The following is a 26,093-nucleotide window of genomic DNA, read 5'->3' on the forward strand; positions in this document are numbered from 1 at the left end:
TTTTAAATTGGCATAAAATATTTGTGATATGTCATGAAAACATGACTGGTAATTCACCATCTGTATCCCTTCCACAACAATGCAAAGCCAAAAGCTGGGTAGAAAAGCAAGGGCCAAAAAACTGAAAAGTCCTTCAACTACAAACTATTTATTTTTAGTCAGAAATGGTTTCTCCACCTCAGCATTAAGGGAATATTTAGTTCTTAAAAGGGGGGTAGACTCGTGCTATTTCAAAACACAATGATCTACGGAAAGGTAAACAATAGCCGTGAATTAAAGGGTTCAGTAAGAACTGAAGGTCTAAGAAAGCAACTGCTAGATACCATTAGACCTAGGACCTAAAAAATTAAGTTTATAAAAATTGGTGGTAGCACTCTGGCCCCACCAGAGCTCTAAAAGAAATGTCCTGAATGTGTATCAAGCCCAAATAGGGATTTGCTGGAGTAGGGGAGGTGAGGCAAGGAGAAATGCTATGAAATACTGGGTCAGGTATTCTAGGATAGAAGACCACATGGGGGAGCTCTAAGCTTGAAAAAAAATTAAAACTGAGGTATTTTGGACGTACTGATGGTAGCTAGTCCCTTAAACATGTGGAATCCTTCCTTGGGGAATAGCCACTAGATTAAGAGGCTTTCCAATCAAGAACTACATAAACAAAACCAGGTCCCTGGGGGGAGATGGTATCAGCACGATTAAGGCCTAACTACAGAAGGAGAGAGCTTACCAAGGGAGAGAGCTGGACCACATGATAAAGGAGCAACTAAAGAAAACTCTTAACTGGACAGGTTTGGCCATCTAACCCTTTACGCATACTTGGGACGTGTAACACTTCTTCATAGGCCCAATCTGGGATAGAGGGGCCACAATAACATCAGAGAATGAGACAATATATTGGAATACTAACAGCTTTTTTTTTTTTTTTTTTTGGTCAGCCAATGGGGATGCTGGGAAAAAGTCATCAGGGGAAGTATCTCTACACTGAGTTCTCTAATGCCCTGGGAAGAGCATTATACTTTCAGCACTGTGGCAATGTGTACTCTGGTTGAATGGAAGGCTATCAAAGGCCTTATGCCACTATGTAAGTACCTTTGTGTTTTATGAGAGGCCTGTACCCATCTTAGCATAAGAAAATGAACAAGGTTTCAGGGAAGTTAGTATGATATGAGTAAAAGTAAAGCTTAAGTTCTTAGTCCTGGCTAGTCACTCATAACCTATGAATTTAAATTATCTTAGGGCCTCTATTTTTTAATCTGTAAAATGAGGGGATCAATGTGTTACAGATTAGTTGATCCTTAAGGTTCCTTCCAAATCTAAGCATGTCACTTCCTACTTGTGATAGTGTTGGTGGGGAGGAGAAAGGATACAGCAAGGAATAGAAAAAAGGGTAAAGAAACTTGGTTAACAGAGTTGGTTTAGGATGAGTGGATGGCATCATGTCAAGTTGTGGATAATGTCACGGGTTGGCTGAGATATACCCTAATGTCACAGAAAAGAGGCATAATGGTAATTTAGAGGAATGCAGACAGAAGCTGCCTAATTTTATTAGACTTATCCCACTTTGCTCCTCCCCTTCATTCTGGGTAAAGAAGTACGTTCTTTTAATGTATGACTTGGAAGAGATCCCTCACGGTAACCATTCACCAGAGGAATCCTGGGATGAACACCTTGTTAGCCGCTGTGCTGGCAAGGTAAGGCCATCTGAGAAGTCAGACAAACTTCCTCATTAGTGAAGCTTGTTGCCAATTACAGAGGACCCTCAGGATCTAAACTGCCGCAGGCTTTTATCTCTTTGTGGGAATATTGACAAAGGACTATAAAATTCACTTGGGATTCAAAAAGCCCATGTCAGTTATACAGGCTTCCTAGTTGAACAGCCACAGGTCACAAGCCCCCAACCCTTTACCCTTCACAGCACACAGTGTACTAAGGTTCTTACTGCGCCAACTTTATTACAGCTAGAAACACAAATATGGCCAAGAAGGCGTGCTGATAGCTTAACCATTAAATAATTATTAAAAAAAAAAAAAAAAGGTTAACGAAGCAGCTTTTATTCATTAACACAGAGCCTAACACATTGTTATATTGCAAGGCAGAATAAAGCTACAAAGAAGAGTAACAAACAAGAAAGAAGAGAAAACTGTGGCTCTAGATAAAGAATTCAAGTCAGACCCTGAAACAGGCACTCAGCTGAAATGGCCTAAACCTAAACAAGGGTTACCACTCCCCCCACCCCCACCCAGTTATCCCCCAAAGTAGTAAAAAGAAAGGGTAACAAGCTCACAATAGTTTCATTCTCACCAATGTTAACAAAGGAAAACAAAATGAATCAAATAATACTGGAGGAGGTGCCTCAAGATATGCAATCAGTAGGGAGAGAATCTCTGTTTCTCGCCTTTCAGTTTGTTAGTTACACATGGCACGGCAGAGGTGGTGGTGGTGGTAGCTGAAGCCCCGGTACCCTTAGCAGCAGACACAACATTTAGAGCCAGGAGAGGGATGGGTTTCATGCCAAGCAGACTGGAGACACAAGGGGCGGTCGGAAGAGGGTTGGGGAGGCTGGAGGGTGCGTCGGAGGTCCCCGCTGTGGCGAGCGAGGGGGTGGTGGTGGAGGAGGAAGAAGAAGAAGGGGTGGAGGGTTGAGAGAGGTTGATGCTGAGGTGATCAGGGATCGTGACGGAGGCTGCCTGGGAGGAGGGTTTAGCGTTTTCTAAACTGTAACAGAGGAAAAAAGGAACAAAAAAAAAAGGGTGGGTGGAAGGGAAGACCACAAAAGGGAATAAGTACAGGACAAAAACTGCTTCAGTTATATCAGTAAGTGCCTCTAGTTGACAATTAGGAAGACCTAGTGTCAACTTGTGACAAGCTTTCTTTTAGCCTGTGTCCCACCCTCTAAATACGTATACTTCCATTCCACAGAGCTACTTAAAAACTGCTATGGGGAAGAAAAAGCTGACAGAGAAAAGAAAACATAGGGCACATACTTCCATGTATCTGACACACTGACCCAACCCAGATGTTGAAGGAATGATTTCAGGTAGAAAAAAGATACTCATCAATCACCCAACAAGGAAGAAATGTTTCCTCTAATCAAATGTCAATTTCCTATTCTAACAGAAAATCAATTATCCCGTAATTACTTGTGAAGCTTTGAATATTCATAAAGCAGAATTTTTAAAAATCCTTCCAGCTGTAGTATTAAAGTCTGCTTACATTTCCACAGCAAATAAACCAATATTAGGGTAGAAAGAGACAAGAGTCCAAAGTAGGTCACTGACTAATTTCAAATTTCAAAGAATGTAGCATTTTCAAAGAAAAATGCTGAGAACAGAAGTGTAGATAAGAACTAGGGAAGCTTTTCTGGTGGGAGGTGGTATAAAAAGTTGTTTTTGACCGATCATACTTTTAATGTGGACCTTTCAGAAGTGGAAAAGAGAAACTCAAGCATCACCTAAAAATTCATACTTAAAAAGCAAAAATGCTGCTGCTTCTACTCCCAAAATAAGCTCCACAGAACAGTAAGGATATGTGTCTCCCAAATGCCTGTATGTGTCTAAGCCAGAACCACATATATTTGGGAAGTTTGCCTGGACAATTAAGCCCATAAGGCTAAGTCTTCAAGAGCAGAAAGGCTCCTCTTAAAACCTAATTTTGTTACCTATGTCCAAAGACAGCCGCAATCCATAAAGGAGAGGGAGGGATACAGAAGTCCACTAACTATATAAAAGGACCCAGACTGCCACCATGAAAAATCAAGAGACAGGAGAAAAGGCCCAAAATCCAGTGAAATCCTTCTCACCTTAAAAAAATGAAACAAAACAAAACAAAAAAACCTTTTGACTTCTACATTTTAACTGCACCAAAGAATGGAAAGAATAAGCTTTGTGCATGCAGTTTTTGCTTTGGTGTTAGATGAAACTTTGACCCTAATCCAAGGCTTCAATGATACTCGATTGCTATTCAGTAACAATGATCCTGAAAAGAGGGACTCTACCAAGAGAATTCTGCTTCCTGAAATGTAGCCACTGACCTATTGCAGGGGCTAGACAAGCAGGTCACATTTAAACAGTCACAATTTAAATTACATGAAGGGCAAGCCTACCGAAAGAACAAAACAAATTCCAGCTTTCAAAAACATGATTCTTGCCACTAAAAACCAAAAAATTCTTGCCCTCCAAAATCCTAATTACAAACAAGAAAAGCCGGGCACAGTGGCTCACAACTGTAATCCCAGCACTTAGGGAGGCCAAGGCGGGCAGATGATGAGGTCAAGAGATTGAGACCATCCTGGTCAACATGGTGAAACTCCGTCTCCACTAAAAATACAAAAACTAGCTGGACGTGAGGGCGCGTGCCTCTAGTCCCAGTTACTTGGGAGGCTGAGGCAGGAGAATCACTTGAACCCAGGAGGCAGAGGCTGCAGTGAGCCGAGATTGAGTCATTGCACTCCAGCCTGGTGACAAGGGCAAGACTCTGTCTCAAAAAAAAAGAAAAACAGTTCTTGTAATCCCAGCACTTGGGGAGGCAAATCACTTGAGGTCAGGAGTCGGAGACAAGCCTGACCAACAAGGTGAAACCCTCTCTCTAAAAAAGAAAAAGACCTCTTTGCAAACAACCTTGGTGTAAAAGTCTACTACTACCATTTCATTCTCAACATTAAGAACCTAGTGTGCTTGGTGGGTGGACAAGAAAACAAATCGAGGAATGGGAAAGCTTTTCTACACAGAGAGTAGCAGCACCTAAAGAAATGAAGAGACTTAAAGCAAAAGTCAGACTGCTACTGGGGAAATGGTATGTTCTTAGCTAGCACTAAATAACCATGGCATACAAACATGGTCAGTACAAGCACAACAATACAGACCTCATAGGGATTCCTTTCCCCTGTACTAGATTCAGGAACTCATATAAAACTTTTATGACAAAGAGACCAAACACTTGTAAGAAAAGTAAATGATAACTAGACAACACTCCCCATTAAAAGAGACCTAAGGGCTTCAGGGCTAACAATGCTTTAAAAATATTAATAAGCAATTAACGGTGTGGCTTCAGCACATGAGTTGAGAAAGCAAGTAATATAAATGACTGTAGGATCCCATTTGACTGTGAACAGTGTCCTCAAATTCTCAGAGTAGTAACATTATCTAGCCATGGATAAGGGAAATAAAACCCTCAAGAAGTCATTAAGGGATGAGATTGGGGGTGGGGTGAGATAGAAAACACACTTCACATTTCCAAAACATTCCAATACCTGTGCTTCCCACATTCCCACAAGCTCTGAATAAAACACGTGCAATTTGAGAAAAATGGGTGTTTCCAGAACAAATGGTAATTGCTGCCTCCAAGAAACTGCCTTGTTGTCCTATTACTCCATTGTCCTTATTACAATTAAGGGTGCTTTGGACTCCAAATCAAATCAGTGGAAGAAACAGTAGTCTATATGCTATGTAGAACAAGAGACCCACAATTGATTTTGTGAGTGCTCTAGCCAGAGAACTCTTATTATTGAAGACATGGGCCACTCTTTCCTCTTCCCATATCATCAAGTTAAATGAGGGCAATCTGTGCTCCCTATTCTCCAACCCCTTGCAAACTTATTGCAATTTGTTTACTTTTTCTGCTACACTCAAAGTAGGGCTACCAAAAAAACAAAATTTTTGGCCATCTTTACACATTGCCCATGTAATCCCACATTTAATAACATACTGCAGCTCTCCCTAACACACACATTACTGTGTTGGCATAAGTAAGACAAAAGGTAGGGCAATCTTACCTGACATTGATTAGATATTGAGCCAGGCTAATACTGGCAGCAGATCCAGTGATGGTAACCTGCCTATCAGTAGATCCTTCCACTGGGTTCGCAATTTTGATCTGCGCCCCAGACATCTGACGGATCTCATTGATTTTGGCGCCTTGACGCCCGATTATGCAGCCAATCAACTTAAGGGAGAAAAACAAGGCACAACAAATTAGAGTTGCATGGCTAGGTCCAAGAATCCCACCCCCGCCCTCTAGCTCCTACAACTGTGGCCAGGCTGGAGTGCAGTGGTCTGATTTCACCTCACTGCAACTTCAGTCTCCTGGAGTTGAGCAATTCTCCTGCCTCAGCAGGACTACAGGCGCATGCCATCGTGCCCAGCCTACTTTTGTATTTTTAGTAGAGATGGGGTTTCACCATGTTGGCCAGGATGGTCTCGATCTCTTGACCTTGTGATCCACCCGCCTCAGCCTCCCTAAGTGCTGGGATTACAGGTGCGAGCCACCGCGCCTGGCCTTTTAAAAAAAAAAATAGAAACAGGGTCTCGCTATGTTGCTCAGGCTAGTTTCAAACTCCATGGTTGAAGCCATCTTCGAACCTCAGCTTCTGTATCTCTGTACTCCCTGTACCTGGGATTACAGGTGTATACCGCCCTGCCCAACTTCATCCTACACCCTTTATCCATACACTTTTGATCAAAAAACTCAACTCTTAACCCATTCTTCAGTCGTACCATGGTGAGAGCCAGTTCTGAGCCAACTCACTCTTAGGTCCAAGTATTAGCTCTTCATTATTTCTGTCCTCAGAGTATTAATTCCAAACAAAATAAACCAGAGCCAAAACAAGAATAAATTTAGACAGCTAGAAATAGATAAAGGTAGAAATACATTGTTTCTGGCAGCAAAGATGCTTCAAGTCATCCTGCCGTAATTACCACCTTGACAAGAATTCTGGCCAATTCCTAAGGTGTTTTTGCCTTGGGAAAAGGTGGAGGAAAAAAAAAAAAAAAGGTCAACATTTGCACTAATACTGTAAACAATATGACCTTGGATAGCACAGATCTCAAGTTCATGAACCACTACACTGTGGTGGGGGACAGTGACTCACATCTTTAGGCTGAGGCGGGTCAATCACTTGCGCTCAGGAGTTTCACGATGAAACTCCATCTTTACAAAAAAATACAAAAAAAGCTACCCAGGCATAGCAGCATGCACCTGTGGTCCCAGGTACTTAGGAGGCTGAGATGGGAGGATCTCTTAAGTCTGGAAGTCCAAGGCTGCAGTGAGTCAGGATCATGCCTCTCTTGCTCCAGCCTGGGCAATAGAGGGAGACCCTGTGTCAAAAGAAAGCCACCACATCTTTTTTTTTTTTCTTTCTCGTTTTTTTTTTTTGAGACAGTCTTGCTCAGTTGCCCAGGCTGGAGTACAGTGGCACGATCTCAGCTCACAACAACCTCTGCCTCGCGGGTTCAAGTGATTCTCCTGTCTCATCCTTCTGAGTAGTGGGATTACAGGTGTGTGCATGTCTGGCTAATTCTTGTATGTTTAGCAGAAACAAGGTTTCACGTTGGTCAGGCCTGTCTCCTGATCTCATGACCCACTTGCCTCGGCCTCCCAAAAGTGCTGGGATTATAGGCATGAGCCACTGCACCCGGCCGAAAACCACTACGTTTTCTAAGGATAAGGCTTTAGCTTCTATAAAAAACAAAGGCAGGCTGGACGCAGTGGCTGACGCCTGTAATCCCAATGCTTTGGGAGGCTGAAGGGGGGATCGCTGGAGGTCAGGAGTTCCAGATCAGCCTGACCAACATGGAGAGACCCCATCTCTAATTAAAAAAATACAAAAAACAGCTGGACATGGTGGCACACGCCTGTAGTCCCAGCTACTCGGGAGGCTGAGGCAGGAGAATCACCTGAACCCAGGAGGCAGAGGTTGCAATGAGTCAAGCCTGGGACACAGAGCAAGGGCAAGACGCTCGTCTTAAAAGAAAAAAAAAAAAAAAAAAAAAAAGGCAGCAAATGGACAGGAATTTCTTTCCCCCTTTTTTTTTCCCCTTGAGATGGGAGTTTCACTCTTGTTGCCCAGGCTGGAGTGCAATGGCACTATCTGGGCTCACTACATCCTCCCACCTCCCAGGTTAAAGCGATTCTCCTACCTTAACCTCCCAAATAGCCGGCATTACAGAGATGTGCCACCATGCCCAGCTTTTTGTATTTTTAATAGAGATGGATTTCTCCATGGTAGTCAGGCTGGTCTCGAACTTCCAAGCTCAGGTGATAAGCCCACCTCGGCCTCCCAAAGTGCTAGGATTACAGGTGTAAGCCACCGCGCCCAGCTAGGAATTTCTATTGTCAACAAAGTTACTGTTGTCTTGTCATACCTCACACAATAATTCTATCATATCTGTCATCACAATTCTACATACTACAACCAACTTATTTTTGTATCTAAAAATTCCCATTTTCCATTCTTGGGGTATGAAGAACAAAAACAAAGATAAAATTATAAAATTCCCAGTTTCTTTCCCTAGGGCTTAAAAGTAGCAGGACATGTAGGCCAAGTGCAGGGGCTCACACCTGTAATCCCAGCACTTTGGGAGGCCACAATGGGCAGATTACCTGAGCTCGGGAGTTCGAGACCAGCCTGACCAACATGGAGAAACTCCATCTCTACTAAAAATACAAAAGTAGTCAGGCGTGGTGGCACATGTCTGTAATCCCAGCTACTCAGGAGGCTGAGGCAGGAGAATCAGCTGAACCCGGAGACAGAGGTTACAGCGAGCAGATCGCGCCATTGCACTCAAGCATGGGCAAGAAGAGTGAAACTCCGTCTCAGGGGGATAAAAAAAAAGGTAGCAGGACACTGCTGAAACGACATCTATTTCTTTAAAGTCAATTTTCTCATTTTCATCCTACACAACCTAACTACACTTACATCGTTTGGAATGGTGAGTTCATGAGAAGTAGTCTGAGCAGATGCATCCAAACCTGCTAAAAGACAGAAGAGAGCAAGCAAATTCAATGCACAGCATTCAAAACCCCACTGACTTGCACATTAAACTAACAGAAGGAAATAAACTGGAAACCCAGCATCATTGGCTGTTGGGATTCATCACTAACTTGGAAGCCTCCAAAGAGGAAAGAGGGGGGAGAAGGGTGTAGAAATAATGCTCGAAAGGTTCTTCTGTACACTCAGAAGAGCTGATTTCATGCCATTTCCTGCAAAGCCCAGCCTATTAGGGACGGGGGAATGGAAGCAAGGGCAAGGGAGTGTGGTATCCTCAAAGAGGACCAATGTCTAAACAAGTCCTTCTGTACTTCTACCCCTATCCTGCTGTTGTGTTCCAAACTGTATCTCACCTGATGCTCACTAGCACCAGTGCCAATATTATGCCTGTTAATGGGTACCATGGACTTTTGGCACACATGCAGAGTTGTTTTAAATATACCTGTGTCAGATTAAGGCCCTCCACCCCCTATCCTCCTAACCTAGACTGGAAGGTCAGATAGAATGAAATGGCAGTCAGGTGAGGGGACTTCATTTCTCCAGATTTAGTCCCTGTCTTTTGTTCAGTAATTTTGTTCTGGCTTTCATTTTGTTTTCCAAAGAAAAAGAAAGAAAAAAAAAATCCCATCAGCAAATACCCATACCCATCTTGAACAACACCTGGACTGAACCAGGCCAGCTGGCTAATACTCAAGCTTAGTCCTGATCTCAACTATGGCTGCTGGTCTCATCATTTTTAGAAGGGGGTTGGCCAGATCCATCAAGGGACCCTCAGGGGCACCAGGCCCACCCCTTCGCTCTCTCAGCTCCTCTCTGCCATGTGCATGTTGCTGGTATGGTTCATGGGCAGTGAAACAAGACTCCCACCAGTTTATTAATATAACAGTAGAATACTACAGATTTTTTTTTTTTTAATCATTACCCCAATAGCCTTTCACCTCTGGAGAGCTGGATTCAATGCCTGTTAAGATACAAGTGAAAATGAGTTTGGTGGTCTCATCCTAACCCTATCGGACAAGTTATTCCTTATACAGAAAAGCCCCAAAAACAGAAACAAAACAAAAACAAAAACAAAAACAAAAAAACACTACACAATTTGGCACAAATGGATGGTCTCTACCCAAGCCTGTGAATTGCTGGTGGAGAGAAAGGGGGTGCTGATCAGATCAAGGGGGCAGCAATCAGGATGGGCTCAAAGAAATATCAGCCTACCCTTTGCCTGACAAGCATCCCCAAACCTCACCCCCAATCCTTCCAGGGCTTTTTTTTTTCTTTTAGAATAACTGACCCCAAATGAAAACCACGTTAACAAACACATTACCTCCTTGGGCTTAGCCATAGTAGACAGGCAAGTTTAAACCAGCAGGATGCTGGATAACGAAGTTTGTTTTAAACAGATGTCAAGCTGAGACCTTAGGACTGGCCTCTCTCTTGCACTACACCTTACAGAAATAAACACTGAGGTATCCATACCACTGAATCCGGTGTTGCCATGCGTCATGGGAAAATGAGACTGTTGCATTGCCAACTGGTGCAGCTTGGTCAACTGCAAGGAGGAAACAGGAGGTTGGCATTAGAAGATTTAAAAAAGCCAGGGCTCAAGCACATTCAAATTTGAAAATGCAGGTCCTGATCCCCAAAATTGACTCTACTACTCAAACTACAACAGAGGGTAGGGATGGGGCTTGCATCACAAACCTGGGGATTGGCAGAATATGAAGGGTAAGCGTTAGAAATAGAAAGGGTGCCTGGAAGAATAGAATGAATGCCTTTTGGGTGTGCGAATAGAAAAGCAACAGCACTTGCCCAACGACAATCCCCTTGGGAGCTACTTATAATGAAGGTAGTTTGCAGCCATTGCAACAGTTGCCGCAGGGACAAGCACAGACAGGCTAGGTAAACAAACTGTGCAGTGGTGCTAGGGAAAACACACCATGCAGGGTTTCATCAGTATTGGGGAGAGGGAAGGAGATGAGGGGGGCAGGGAGACTGCGAGGAGGAGAGGTGTAGAAACCATACTAGGTTTAGTCCCATCACCACCACCACTGACTACTACAGCTATTTTTATTCATCTATATAAACTGTCCTGTCATAAAATAATCCTCCTTCACATCTACTTCTCTCTCTCCTGGGGCCTACCACTAACCAAGACTGAAACTCAATTTCCCAAGCCTAATGCTCAGCACCTGGAAACGTTAGTAAGAATAAAAGTGCAGGAAAAAAATGCCCTTGAAGTCTCAATACCAGTACTTTTAAATAGGTTTTAGCAGCAAGAAGGTTTGAGTTGAATTCTGAAATGTTCAGGTTCCTATCCCTCTCTGTGTAACATAAACCCCTTCCCCATCCCTCCAAATACTTTTGATATTGTCATCTCAGATTGAGGAGTTCCCAAAGGCAAACCAAACCTCCCACTACCCTCATGGAAAAGAGAACTGCATGCAAGGAAGTACAGTCCCAATGTCAATTTAAACTGTGCCCTGAGATAACAAATCACAGTATACCACGGAACGTTTCCCTTTTAGAAACAGGGTAATCTGAAACACAGGGGGAAAGGAGAAGCTAATATGCTGAATTAAATTTCAGGGGTTAAATGTTAAAAGGCAAACAGGGCATTACCCTGATTAAAGGGCTGAAATATGGGATTGACCTTGTGAAGAAAACAACTTAATATTGCAAATGCTGAAGACCCAACTCACTTCTGGCTACTTGGGAGAAAGGAGTGAGACAATTTTGGATGGGAGAGGGAGCTTTTCAAAACAAGAAGTGAAAACAAAACTTACATCTGGCTGTGGAATGGCATACTGTCCTTGAATGGTATAGGCCTACAAAAGGAGGAAAACAGTTCCTATTAAAAACCAATCACGGACAGCCACCCAGTGGGGGGAAAAAGACATTTCAACTAGCCAGGAAGCCAGAGGTGAACTACAGAATGGGGGAGGCCAGAGATTGAGGCAGTAGATGGAATCTCACAAATACAGTCAGACCCAAATTGGCCTTCTTTGAAACCTAAATATGACTTTGTTCCAGGGATCCTATAAAGATAGACAAGTTCCCTGCAATCAAAGGCAAAATATACATAACTGTTTCTTAATGAAAATGTGGGAAGTGAGATTAGCAATGCCTCGATTGACCAAGCCCCACTCTTCCTCGCTGTATACAAGATAGCCTAGGAGGAATAATGATCTCTTCCCTCACCACCCCAACCCTTCTACCAATTGTGGTGATGTGGAAGATCTCTATCTGCACAAACCTACATGGCATGTTTTGAAACACTTCCCTTTCTCCAACTTATTTTTCTATCTGCCTAAAGACCTTAAGAACACTGGATGCTAGCTGAGTCCCTAACACTAGGGAGCTGATCACAGGTAAACAAAAACCACTGTGTTCTAATTTCTGTCTTCTCCGACCTCCCCTCCATAGGCACTTGCAGCTCCCACTATGCCCTCCTCCCCCCGCAACGTAACCTCCCAAAAAGGGAGCTGGGTCTTCAGGGCAATGGGGTAGGGAACAGGAGGAAAGGAAAAGGGAACAGGGAGGGAGGGGAAGGAAGGAGTGGCTGGTTAACAGGATGTGAAGCTTCTCACATCACAGTGGCCAGTACCCCCAAAAGTACACCCAGGTGGGGGTGGAAGGAAGGTGAAAATGGGGTGGGAGGAGTGGGAGAGGGGAAGAGGGGTTGAACAAAAAAAAATTTAAAAAAAAAAAAAAAAGTTGGGTGTTACCATCTGGTGGGCTACGCGGCCTGGGTGAAATGAGGTTGGGGGGGTCAGTCCAGGTCCCCGTGGACAGGTGGTGTCCACAGCACCAAAAATCACCAGCGCCACTGGCCCCCCGTGTGTTGGCAGTCTCGGCTGAGGCGGAAGGATTGAGTGAGCCTTGGAGACTGAACATCCCCTCTCACCTCTAGAGGTGGTCCCTCCAGGTCAGGGTTGAGGCACATGGACGGGGTGGTGTGGGGAAAGCTCGCACTGTCGCTGCCTGTGCTGTACCTGTCCTGTGGATAAATAGAGGATTTCAGTCTCCAGGGCTGTCAATCCGGCACCTTGTCACCAGCATGAAATTCACACAAAAAAAGTTGTTTATTTTTTTCCTTTTTCCTTTAAAAAGGAGCTCAGACACAATTTGAAACGAGCTGTAATCAGTGAATTAAAAAAAAAAAAGTTACCTAGTGGCAGATTTCACACTGCACAATTGGGCTATTTTCAGTAAGAATGAAGGGGTGGGGCAACAGAGCTGATGCCAGCTCCTGGTCAGTGTGGGATTAAGTTGAACCCCTACAGAGCCCACTTTGCCACAAAGGAACAAAAGACACAGGTCCATCTGTGGACATTGTATATTTAAAAAGGCCTGTGGGAACGATCCATGACAGGGCCACTCATAGAAGAAACTGCAAATTTTTAGACGGTGGTCCATCAACTAAATAAAGGGAAGGGAGGGAGGGAGGGAGGGTAGGGAAGCAAAGAGGTATGAAGGGGGAGGTGTGATGGGGAGGGGGGAAAAAAAAGGAAGTGAAGGAAGAATTTTAAGTACAGAGGATTGCTGCCACCCAGTATGGGACTCTATATTCCGAAGGGGGAGTGGGAGAATCCAGAAGAGCAGGAACCTGGAGTTCCTGGGAAGGAAAAACTCCTAAGGCTAACCCCTTCCGGCTACACTGACTCTGGGTCTTTGCTTATCCTGCCCAACTCTAACTAGACTGAGAGTCCTTTGACCAAACCAGTTTGTACTTGTCTAAAAGTAAGGTACTAAACTGACTCCAAGTTAACACTGTGACATAACCGACCTTCCTGTGAAACCTCTCGTAACTACACAACAAACTAAATCCCTAAAAACTTGTTCATTTTTATGCCAATTCAACAGAATGTGAATGAGATGGACTCCCAAGTTTATGCTTGCCCTCTAAATGGCTCCCAGATCAAAGGCAAATAAGATGGAACTAGTTAACTAAATATGCTTATAACAGACCAACCCCAAGTGGGAAAAGGTGTTTTGAGCAATGCACTTGCTCAGGCAGCTACCAAAATCAGTCACTATTCCAACCTGAATCCCAATACAGTTGTCCCTAGGTTATTGGTGGGAGATTAGTCCTAGGATCCCCCCATAGAAACAAATATCCATGGATACTCAAATCTTTTACATAAAATGGTATAGTACTTGCATATAACCTAAGCATAGCCTCCCATATACTTTAATCATCTCTACATTACTTATAATATCTAATACAATGTAAATGTTATATAAATATTTGTTATACTGTATTGTTTAATGACAAGACAAAGCCTGTACATGTTCAGTACAGACGCAACCACCCATTTTTTTTCCCTGAATACTTTTGATCTGAGGTAGGCTGAAGGTGGAACCCACAAAGGGCCGACTCTATTTTAAAACCTGAGCTACCTACTCCTCAAATACAATCAGAGCATAGGACTAAGTCCTCATCAATGCTTCTATCATAATACTCTAACTTCAGAATCGTCCATGTGCCAAAGATCAAGAGTTTAGGTTGATGAGGAAGGAGCAGAGAGAGGCCATGGTGGTGCTTTGGTGTTCTTACTCTAACACGAAATGTCACAGCACCACAGTCCAACACGCTCACCCCCTTCTATTCTTGCACACTGAACTCTTACCCCAGCTGATTTCAGGCATGCCATGTGGGTTCAAACCAGTGTTTATGAGGTTAAGAGCCTAGGGGACAACACACTGGAGTTTGGGAGTGAAGGGGTAGGAGTAGGGGAGGTGAGGTGGAGGGAAGGGGAAGTTTGTAGGACACTCAAATTCAGGACCCCCAAATTTTGAGACCACCATCCAGAATCTCCTTCAGAGGTCCGATTCTTTGCTACCTTTTATTTATTTAGACCTCTAAATATCACCCCACACACATAAAACACGGATGGGGTGGGGACAGGGAGAGAAGTAGAGACAGTAAGGCAATTCAACTCATATTCCAACCCAACCCGCCTTAAGTAACCAAGTAAGTTACCTCTTCCGAGTGCCTACAAAACTTCCATTGCCTGCTAAAAATTAAGGCATTCAGCTTTCTCCAGTACAAAAAATAAAACTAAAAGCAGGTCAAACTATGGCCAGAGTATAGGTTTCAGCAAGCATGCAGAGTGGCTTGGTGTGATGCTGGCAAAGTTGATATTTCATATATAATCTCTGTTCATTCTAGCCCACCAATAAGAATTTTCTTACCTGACCACCTGCAAAGATGACCGGAGAGCTGGACGGCTTGGGCCGGTACGGGATGGTCACGCCCTTCGGGGGGGACTGGGAGAGAGTCAGAGGGGAAAAAAACAAAAAGAGATAAGGTTTCAAAGCTGCTTCAGCTGTGTGGCTTTAGCTCACACAGGTCAGTTAAATTAAAAACTATTTCCATCCCTTTAACTACCAAATTGTCTCTGGCTAGATCTAATCTCAAATCATCTACTAAACGTTATTTGCCTTTAATGCAGTAAGTCCAAGGACTACACAATTCAAACTAATTCTCATCAAGTGAGATGTCCATGTAATAATCTTCGGCACTATTTCCAAAATTTTAGATAAATTTAATGAACACGAAAAACTGTTGAACATATACATTTTAGTTGGTAATTTTTAGTATCTCACAATTTTTTTTGGCCTGAATAGGAAATAAAGCCAAAACTGGAAGTAAAATACTCAAGTGTTATGTCCAGAATAATATAGACACTATCTATAAATAAAGGCCCAATCAAGGTTTTTCTAATCTCTACTCGAAAATTCCAGTTTCCAGGCCGGGTGCATCGGCTCATGCTGGTAATCCCAGTACTCTGGAAGGCTGAGGCAGGTGGATGGCTTGAGCTCAGGAGTTCAAGACCAGCCTGGGCAACATGACAAAAATCCCGTCTCTACAAAAAATAAAAAAAATTAGCCAGGTGTGGTGGCTCATGCCTGTAGACCAAGCTACTGGGGAGACAGGTGAGAGAATCGCTTAAGCCTGGTAGGCAGAGTTTACAGTGAGCCAATATCGCGCCACTGCACTCCAGCCTGAGTGACAGAATGAACCCTTCACACACACACACACACACACACACACACACACACGAAAGAAAAAATTCCAGTTTCATTTCTCACCAATGAAACCAACTCCGTATCACAAATCTGCAAAGGCTTAATTTTTCTGAATTTTGCTATTCTTTTAATAGAGTAATAGTATGTAATGAGGACCTCATTAGCCATTCGGAAACATCATCATACATACGTCTTTCTACTCTTTGAATACCCTCCTACAAAGTGACAAGTTGTTAAAGAACATGTCCAATTTCCATGTAACCAAAATACAGCAATTCAAAAAGTAGTAACTCAGCTACTCAGGAACCCAAATACATCTGTGGCCCCCTCAGTCCATGCAGTGCATCTTCCCCACCGACTCTGGTACACAACTGCTGTGAACCAAAGATCATCGCTGCTTAGCAGTTTCTATTTTTGCTCACAGACCATAAGAAAAGTCAAAGCTAAGGGAAGGAAAATATGAACTCAGGGAACCTTTTACCCCCACCCCCACTGGAAGCCTTAACAGCTTCACTTAATTCTAGTCTTACTAAATATAGATCAGTCCCTCTGTCCCCAGAATGGCCCTCCCCCCATTCTCAGCATGAGCCTGAGGGCTTACCTCCAACATGACCACGCAGATCTGTTTGACACACTCAATGATGGATTGCGGAATGCCAGCAATAGTGATGGCCCGCTCAGTTGAGTTGGGTAGCATATCCCCTGCCACCTGGACCTGAGCCCCTGTACTCTTTGGAGTAAAAAGAAATTCAAAATCAGAGAAAAACGGCTCATGCTTTTCCAATTCCTCCCAGCAGCAATTTCAGAGTCTAAAACTCTAATGGATATTTATCCATTTCCAATCTTCCCTTTTTGTTCTTTGTCCCACTCTTCCCTTATTCCAGATAGAACTGTTTAATGAATTAGAGTTAAAAATAAATTAGCCACTGAAAGACAAGAATAAGCCTCAATAACAGCCTAAATTTAACCTACTCTCAAGCAAAAGGTCCTTCTAAATAGTTTTCTCTCAACTAATGATAGTTCTCTGGGCAAAGCAAAAGCCCCACCAAGTATCACCCACCTTTCATTATCTTACTGAATAAATATTTACATCAAGGCCATTCATGTGTCAGGTACCAGGACAAGTGCTTGGAATACAGCAATTAACAAAATGAGGATCTCTGTTGTCATGCCATGTACAATACGCTCCCAAAAACTCAAGCAGCCATTCGAGTTTCATTCCAACACATTCAGTAACATCTAAATACAATTAAAATCTTCCACAATTACAATGTAACTTCCATAGTTAAACAGGAAGTAGGGGCCAGGCATGGTGGCTCACACCTGTAACCTGAGCACTTTGGGAGACCAAGGCAGTCAAATCACTGAGGCTCAGGAGTTGGAGACCAGCCTGAGCAAAACAGTGAGACCCGTCTCCATAAAAAAAAAAATTAGCTGGGCATTGTGGAGCGCACCTGTGGTCACAGCTACTCAGGAAGCTTGAGGTAGGAGGGTCACATGAGCCTAGGAAGTTGAGGCTGTAGTAAGCCATGATCATGATTATGCCCTGCACTTCAGCCTGTGTGACAGTGAGACCCTGTCTCCAAAAAAAAAAAAAAAAGTAGAATTACATCTATTTCCCTGTACATCTTCCTATTTTTCTCCTTGCTGTTTATAAGCCTGGTCAAGAAAAATGACACTGCAGGCAAGCAGGCGTGCTGACTCAAGCCTGTAGTATCAACAATGGGAGACTGAGGTGGTGGATTGCTTGAGCTCAGGAGTTCGAAACCGGCCTGGGCAACATGGCAAAACACCATTTCTACCAAAAAATACAAAAACCTGGATGTGGTGGCAGGAGCCTGCAGTCCCAGCTCCTTGGGAGGCTGAGATGGGAGGATCACCTGAGGCTGGGAAGGTCGATGTTTTCCTGCAGTGAGCCATGACTGCACCACTGCACTCCAGCCTGGGGAGACAGAGTGAGACCGTGTAAAAAATAATAATAATAAAAATTAAAATTAAAAAATAGAAAAACTGTTGCTACTACTGCAAACTCATCCCTTGAGACATGAAAAAGAACTATGTAGCCTCATGGAAAAGTTGCCAAAAAAGAAAGAAACTTGTTATATGTAATAGCTGGAAATTCTGATTACCTTTCTCACGTTCTGATTTACTACAATTTATGAATTATGCAAAATAATTATATTGCATGATAGTTTTCAGTACAATCACATTGTAATCCTCCAGAACTGCTACTTCAACAAAAATTTCATCTCACTGCTAACTTTTCCCAGCCATACGAAGAGCCAATCTGGAACAAATATTTAACATTTCTAAAAGGAGCACAAAAGTCACTGACCTCTCGTATTTCCTTGATCTTGCAACCACCTTTTCCAATGAGAGAGCCACACTGACTAGCAGGGACCACCAGCCTCAGGGTGACCGGGGGTCTACTGGCAGCTGTGCTATTGGTCATAGAGCTGCTTATGTCCTACAGAAAGAAAGAACACCAGGATAAGCAGATCCCTGGAAACCAGTAACTGCCATTAAAGAACCACTCACCCTTGATCTTGTAAAGACATGTGAGGTCATAACCCACCATAGACAAAAGTTCCAATACCATGCCCCTCTCAAACTATTTCTGATGTACAGATAAAAGCTCTTGAAAAAATTCCTCAGAATTAGCCATAAATATATTTTCCTTCACCCTGAAGGAATGTACTTGGTAGGGATAAAAGTGATAATCTGTTTTGCAGTTACATTGGCCAGGCAATGGGGAAAAAAGGTGATGTCAAAATTAAATCAAATACTGCCAGGCACCGTAGTTCATGCTTGTAATCTCAGCACTTTGAGAAGCTGAAGCAGGTGGATCATTTCAGGTCAAGGAGTTCAAGACCAGCCTGGCAAACAGTGAGACCCCAGCTCTACTAAAAATACAAAAATTAGCCGAGCATGGTGGCTGGCACCTGTAATCCCAGCTACTCAGGAGGCTGACGCAGGAGAATCACTTGAACCCAGGAGGCAAAGTTGCAGTGAGCCAAGATTGTGCCACTGCACTCTAGCCTAGGCAACAGAGTGAGACTATCTCAAAAAAAAAAAAAAAAAAAATTAAATCAAATCAAATATTTTTTTTTTTTTGAGGCGGAGTCTCGCTCTGTCGCCCAGGCTGGAGTGCAGTGGCCGGATCTCAGCTCACTGCAAGCTCCGCCTCCCGGGTTTACGCCATTCTCCTGCCTCAGCCTCCCGAGTAGCTGGGACTACAGGCGCCCCCCACGTCGCCCGGCTAGTTTTTGTATTTTTAGTAGAGACGGGGTTTCACCGTGTTCGCCAGGATGGTCTCGATCTCCTGACCTCGTGATCCGCCCGTCTCGGCCTCCCAAAGTGCTGGGATTACAGGCTTGAGCCACCGCGCCCGGCCAATCAAATCAAATATTAAGAAAAAATATAAAACAGGCCAGGCACAGTGGCCTTTGGGAGGCCGAGGTGGGCGGATCACCTGAGGTTAGCAGTTCAAGACCAGCCTGGCCAACATGGTGAATGCCCGTCTCTACAAAAATACAAAAACTAGCTGGGTGCGGTGGCATGCGCCTGTAGTCCAGGCTACTCAGGAGACTGAGGCAGGAGAATTGAATTCAGGAGGAAGAGGCTGCAGTGAGCTGAGAATACACCACTGCACTCCAGAATGGGTAACAGAATCAGACTCCATCTCAAAACAAAACAAAAAACAAAAAAGGTAGATATAAAACAATACAAACCTACTTACACCAACTCTACCCTGTTAGAAAACTAAAAACAGGCAGGGCACAGTGGTTCACGCCGGTGGATCACCTGAGGTCAGGAATCCAAGACCAGCCTGGCCAACACGGTGAAGCCCCGCCTCTACTAAAAATACAAAAATTAGCCGGGCGTAGTGGTGAGCGCCTGTAATCCCAGCTACTCGGGAGGCTGAGGCAGAATTGCTTGAACCCGAGTCGGAGGTTGCAATGAGCCGAGAACGTGACATTGCACTCCAGCCTGGGTGACGAGGAAACTCCATCTCAACAAAACAAAACAAATAAACTCGTAGATTTGACTGTATTGGTTCAAAGCCTATACTCTTTCCCATAAACACATGCTGCATCCAAAAAGTCCTGGTTTTAATCTAGTTAAATTTAGCCTTCTGAAGATTAAGTGGTTTAAATGTCGCTTATTAGCCTAATCTCTAGGCTGGTAACTAGAGATCTGGAAACTGCTTAAGCAGTTAAGACCCCTAAAGACAAGGACATGTTTATTCCTTGGTTAAGAAATAAACAGTTCGGCCGGGCGCGGTGGCTCAAGCCTGTAATCCCAGCACTTTGGGAGGCTGAGACGGGCGGATCACGAGGTCAGGAGATCGAGACCATCCTGGCTAACACTGTGAAACCCCGTCTCTACTAAAAATACAAAAACTAGCCGGGCGAGGTGGCGGGCGCCTGTAGTCCCAGCTACTCGGGAGGCTGAGGCAGGAGAATGGCGTAAACCCGGGAGGCGGAGCTTGCAGTGAGCTGAGATCTGGCCACTGCACTCCAGTCCGGGCGACAGAGCGAGACTCCGCCTCAAAAAAAAAAAAAAAAAAAAAAGAAATAAACAGTTCGTATTCTAGCTTACAATGCTTTTTTTTTTTTTTTTTTTAAAATAAAATAAAAGCCTGGCCTGGTGGCTAGTTCCTGTAATCCCAGCACTTTGGGAGGCTGAGACGGGAGGATTGCTTGAGCCCAGGAGTTCAAGATGAGCCTGGGCAACACAGGAAGACTCAGTCTCTACAAAACCCACGAAAACTAGCCAGACATGGTGGTTCGTGCCTGTGGTTCCAGCTACTGGGGAGGCTTAGGTGGGATGACTACTTGAGTACAGGAAACTGAGGCTGCAATGAGCCACAGTAACACAACTGTACTTCAGCCTGGGTAACAGAGCAAGACCCTGTCTCAAAAAACAAACAAAAAAAAATAGTTCATGCTGGGCATGGTGGCTCACCTCTGTAATCCCAACACTTTGGGAGGCGAGACAGGAGGACCACTTGAGGCCAGGAGTTTGAGACCAGCCTGGGAAACATAACAAGCTCCCATCTCTACAAGAAAAGGTTTTTAAAAAGTTATCCAGGCAGGGTGGCATGCACCTGTAGCCCCAGCTACTCAGGAACCTAAGGCAGAAGGATCACTTGAGTCTGGGAGGATGCAGTGAGCTACAGGTATACCACTGCACTCTAGCCTGGGTGACAAGAGCACAACCCTGCCTCAAAAGAAAAGATTAATTAAATACTATGATGTATAAAAACTATTTCAAGTTCATTCTTGAACTTGAACAAGAATAAAACTTTTTTTAAAGCCATGAGTTCTGGACTTCCAGAACTTCTAGTTCTGGACCCTGGGGGTCAAAAGATAACATTTCTAATCTTGGCAAGGATAAGATGTCAGGCACCGTTTAAGTACCAATCACCAAGGAAGCAGCACTCCTCTGCCTGTGTTATCAATTGCACAATTAGCTGCATTACTGCAGAAGGGGGAGAGAGAGGGACTGAATACAAGACCCAGGACAATAGCTCAGCCTCTGAAGGTTGGCGGGGGAAAAACTTCCTCTTGATAAAACCTCTGCTGTTGAGTATTTTAATTCTGATAACCCAGGTCTCTTCCCAACAAGTGTAATTTTGACACAATGTTAGCAGATTGACTTTTTAACCTAAGAGCATCAGGACTGGAAGATTGTTTATGTAAACCGTATCAGTTTGGTGTATACTCAAGCCTTTTACCAAAGCAATGGCATACTTTCAACAGATGTTTTTCATGCAAATTATTTACATTAAGCCCGTGGCAAAACTCAAACTGTTTTGATGATTCAAGTGACTTTTTTTTTTTTGAGATAGAGTCTCGCTCTGTTGCCCAGACTGGAGTGCAGTGGTGCAATCTCGGCTCATCACAACCTCCACCTCCCGGGTTCAAGCGTTTCTCCTATCTCAGCCTCCCAAGTAGCTGGGATTTCAGGCGCACGCCACCATGCCTGGCTAATTTTTGTATTTTTCAGTAGAGACGAGGTTTCACTATGTTGGTCTCTTAACTCCTGACCTGGTGATGTGCCCGCCTCAGCCTCCCAAAAGTGCTACGATTACAGGCACAAGCCACCGCGCGCCCAGCCTCAAGTGACTCTTTTTTACCTACAAATGGTTGAATTTTGTGGCAGGCTACAGGAAGCTAAGAACCCATTTACGGAGTCTCATGGTCCAGTTTGTCCTTAAATTTAAAAAGCTCTTAGAAAATCAACAAGCTCTCTGGAAGCACTTAAAAACGAAGAATGAGGGAGTGGGAGACAACAAACCTCTTCCAGTTTGTCAATGATCATAGCAAAGGCTTTGAAGATGGCATTAGTGGGTCCAGCCAAAGTGATAATTCTCTCAGGACAATTCCCTTCTGAGATGTTGATACGTGCACCACTCTAGATAGGAAACAAGAGCCAAATGAAGTTAAAGATACAAGATCTGAGTATGTACAGGATCTACAGTCCCTTGTAAAAGGGACAAGGAACTGCCAATGTACATGATCCTGATGCAAAGCAAAGTCAGCATCATTCCAAACACTGCTGCTCCATGTCTATCCTCAAATATAGCCTACAGCAGCTGCCTTAGGTCTTGAATGAATTCTATGACTTGTCAAAACCACACTTCCCGAATAGGGGGAAAAAAAAAAAAAATACACTTCCCAGATTGTCATCAAGATAACCAGGCTGGAAAAAAATACGTATTTCCCTTATTGAGACTTTCCTCCCTAATTCCTGAAAAAGAATTTTCACTTGTTTTAAAGGTTTTGTTACTTCCCAAAGTTAACAATCTCAAAGTCTTTCATAACTTACCTCCTCGCGCATCTTCTTAACTGATTCTCCTTTCTGTAAAGGAAAAGTCAAGCATGAGCTCCAACTGCTATTTCAATCCAGAACAACTAAATGGTAATTAAAGTTGAAGTGAAATTGTCTTACCTTTCCGATGATACTGCCAACTTCCTGCAATGCAGAAAACTAACATCAGTAAGAGGAAACCCCAAAGTATTTCTTTAACATTTTATTTTTCCTTTCTCTACATGTTCTAATGAAGTATTCACTACGAAAATGAATTTTAACTGTCCAGCTGACAGACTGCTATCTATGCTAATTATTACCCCAAAGGAATGGAAAGATTTGAAGATTTATTGGGGGGATTGGACTTACTATAAGCAATCTCAATAAGAAAAACCCTACCATCCAGGTATGAGACAGTTTTTGGCTCCAGCCTCTAATTAAGCCTTTCCTGCTCAGTGGAGCTTCCTAGTCAAGTCTGTCCATTTTCCCACTACACTCACATCTACTCCATTAGGGAAATGTGCTAAAGCCAGATGCCCCACAGTGCTAATCTGATGAGCTCCAAGATGCATGTCTGTTCTTCCTGGCCCCTCCCCTAGCAGTTACTATGACCCAATTTCCCAAGCTGGAGCATACCTTTCCATGCATAAGTAGCCGGATGGTGAGAGTGACATTTAATCCACCTTCAATCACACCGGTGTCCATGTCGAGCAGTGTTCTGGGGAGCTGGACTTTGAGTGGTCAAGTCTTTGGTCACTGGTAGGGGGTGAAAGCCAAAAACTAAAATGCAAACATGACCAAAATCAGAGGAGAAAAACAACAGGATTATTATTTCCCAAATTATTTTCACTTTATCAGTATTTTCTACTTTCCATTTTTCCTTAAATGACAGTATGTCAGACTTATATACACACCAAGCACAACTGCATGACAAAATATACAGTTCAGGTTCTGTTACAGAGTATAGAAGGCAACTTTCCAGTTCCTCTCATTAATGATAGGGTTTCCGCTGACTCCCGGGATGAAGAAGGTTCCTTCAATTGGCAATGGTTCTAAGGGAACTGCTGAACGTGCACCACTTGTCCTTCAGCAGAAAAAGCTTCAAAGAATTCAGAAACACCTGGAAATCATGAGAGCAAACTTCCAACTAACTACAGTGAGGGCAAATGACCTTTTTGTCTCCCTGCTGGGGAGCAGTTTAAGTTGGAAACTAGAAAGAACACATGTAAATTTTCTTCGTAGTAGCAATTTCTAGATAAGGAAATTTAGATGTATCCCACATTATAAATTTCAAATGCTGATGGCTAACACCAAATGATTTCTAAAAGATTTAGATCAACATCCTCACTGAAAAGACATTATCTGAGATGCCTTCCATGCAGGCTGGGGTTCCATATTCCCCTTCAGAAAATGACTCAATAGGTTAAGTACACTTGAGTCCTTTCCTCCTCTTTCCTCCTTCCAACCCAACTTGTTACTCAGATTTGAGATGTCTTCCTTGCTTTTGTGTCTACCATCCAGTTTTTATTTCAAGTCTGTTAAATCTTAAATTTCCTTCCAAAGAAAACAATCAAAATAAAACTGGCACTGCTAAAATTTTATTTTTGTTTTCAGGAACAACAGCAGTGTACCTTTCCTATACAGGATGGCCCTTTTCCCACCTATGAAACAATTCCTAATATTGTTCCTAACATTTCTGCTTTAGAATAACTATAGTTATGTGTAGAAAGAAAATTTGGTTTTTTTGGATATGCCTTTGCCTTCAATACCTCCTTTAGCACCTAATCGTGACAGCTTTAAAAAGGACGTCTCCCAAGTTGTAGAATGTCCCCATTGACATTTTAAGTATCCATCCTTTTAAAACTCAACATGTCATCTCTCTCCTCCCACAGCTAGATTTCCTCCTTCACAAAACCAGCCACTGTGTTAACTTTCCTCTAACACAAAGCCCATACCCTAAATATCTTAGGTGCTTAAGTGGCTGTCACACCATTCTGTATATGGCAAACTGTCCTCTGGCTACTCCAAGAATGTAAGTGATTATATAAGTGCATCCCCAAAGCACATCATTTCCCCTTTTTCAGAATACAATTAATTGCTGGCAAAATCCCAGAATTCAACACTTTTCACTCATGGAAAAATAGTGCTTGGTGGGGGAAGAAGCGTTAGGTCTGTAAGAATGACTTTCTTTTTTTAATAAGGTCTGGTAAAAATCTGGCAGTTTAATTCCTTATCCCCTTGCAGATGTAATAAGAAACCCTTTACAAATATTACAATAACGCAACTTCGAAAAGGCAAAAAAAAAAAAAAAAAAAAAAAACCAGGAAACCTATTTGAAGCCATTTCTTGAGGTAAAGTACAAAGATGCATTTTTAACTCCAAACCATCTAAACAATCCAAGAAATCTGTCAAATTTCCCTCCTGACTAGGTCAAGATAAATGTACCCCCATTCCAGCAATCCAGCTGCTAATACTGCTGTCCAATACCCCTTCCATAAATAGTTCGGTCTGGGTTTACACCCGCAGGCATTTTGTAATTTAAAAATTCGTTACCCAGAGAAACGTCCTGATAAACTCGGCAACTGGGAGCCCGTCTACCCTTTCTTTAACTCCGCAGCCCACTCTCCCCTCGGTCATCCAAGCATTTTCCACTTAAGAAAAAAAGCCCCCCCCCCCCCGACTAGAAAAGAAGAGGGGGGGAAAAATAAACGGTTCGGTCGGGGGGGGGCGCTGCGATACAGGGGGAGGGGCCGGACTAATAGCGCCTCCTCGTGTGGCTGCGCCAGCGCCTGACCCCCGCGGGGAGCCGCGCTCACCCGCCCGACCAGCAAGCCGGCCATCGCCTCCCCCAACCCCCCACAACCAACAAATCCACCGCCGCCCCCCCTACCGCGCGCGCGCCCTCCCTGACTCCTGCGCAGCCGCCACCGGGAAAAGGCGGGGGGAGGGGGGAACAGGCCTTGCGCGAGGCCTACTAGGCCGCGCCAGAGCCACGGCCTCGCGTGAATGACCGGCCAGGCACAGTGAGGTGGTAAGCGCTCACGCGGGACTACGCGAGCCCGGGGCTCGTGACTAGGACCCGAGCTGGCTAAGAAAGAAGACGAAAGTGGAAATGGTAGCCATAGTCGGGGACGCAGGGAAAATTTTTAGGCTTACCTGCAGGCGCGAGGCGACTGAGGGGAAAAGGGGAGCGGGCGGGAAGGGGAAGGGCGGGAGGCCGGGGGCGGAACAATAGGGGCGGGCGGGAAGGCGAGGGGGGCCCCGCGGGCGGGCGGAGGAGGAAGGGGGGGTGGAGGAGGAGGAGGAGGAAGGGGGAAAGAGACCCCGGGGCGGGTGGAGGGCGGCGGAGGGCGGGCGGGCGGGCGGAGGGCGGGCGGGCGGGAGAGGGCGCAGGCTGCGGCTGCTCCGGCTGCTGCCTCTGCTGGTCTGGGAGGGGGACGGGGCGGAGCGGCCTGCTTTCAACCCCGCGCACCCTTCGACCCCGGAA

The 26,093-nt window shown here is 44.1% G+C and overlaps 1 protein-coding gene across 43 annotated transcripts in view; it reads right to left on the minus strand.

Moving 5' to 3' along the window:
• Positions 1–26,093, minus strand: part of PCBP2 (poly(rC) binding protein 2) — a 28,466-nt gene extending 2,373 nt beyond the window's left edge. Inside the window, exons 1-15 of one of the 43 annotated variants that reach the window (XM_033221863.1) lie at positions 25,763–26,093; positions 23,243–23,386; positions 22,748–22,771; positions 22,625–22,657; positions 22,094–22,210; positions 18,126–18,257; positions 16,392–16,520; positions 14,954–15,028; positions 12,663–12,755; positions 11,542–11,583; positions 10,235–10,307; positions 9,684–9,722; positions 8,690–8,742; positions 5,768–5,937; positions 1,928–2,712 (exon numbers count right to left, since the gene is read on the minus strand). In XM_033221863.1, the coding sequence (XP_033077754.1) occupies positions 2,364–2,712; positions 5,768–5,937; positions 8,690–8,742; positions 9,684–9,722; positions 10,235–10,307; positions 11,542–11,583; positions 12,663–12,755; positions 14,954–15,028; positions 16,392–16,520; positions 18,126–18,257; positions 22,094–22,210; positions 22,625–22,657; positions 22,748–22,771; positions 23,243–23,311 (1,398 nt within the window). In that variant the 5' untranslated portion in view covers positions 23,312–23,386; positions 25,763–26,093 and the 3' untranslated portion in view covers positions 1,928–2,363. Of the gene's footprint in view, positions 1–1,927; positions 2,713–5,767; positions 5,938–8,689; positions 8,746–9,683; positions 9,723–10,234; positions 10,308–11,541; positions 11,584–12,662; positions 12,756–14,953; positions 15,041–16,391; positions 16,521–18,125; positions 18,258–22,093; positions 22,211–22,624; positions 22,658–22,747; positions 22,772–23,242; positions 23,387–25,159; positions 25,289–25,762 lie in introns of those variants that run through there. The other 42 variants (XM_033221862.1, XM_033221861.1, XM_033221858.1 and 39 more) reach the window with 42 other exon arrangements.

This window comes from Trachypithecus francoisi, unplaced genomic scaffold (assembly GCF_009764315.1).
Source record: "Trachypithecus francoisi isolate TF-2019V2 unplaced genomic scaffold, Tfra_2.0 Lachesis_group11, whole genome shotgun sequence".
NCBI lineage: Eukaryota > Metazoa > Chordata > Mammalia > Primates > Cercopithecidae > Trachypithecus > Trachypithecus francoisi.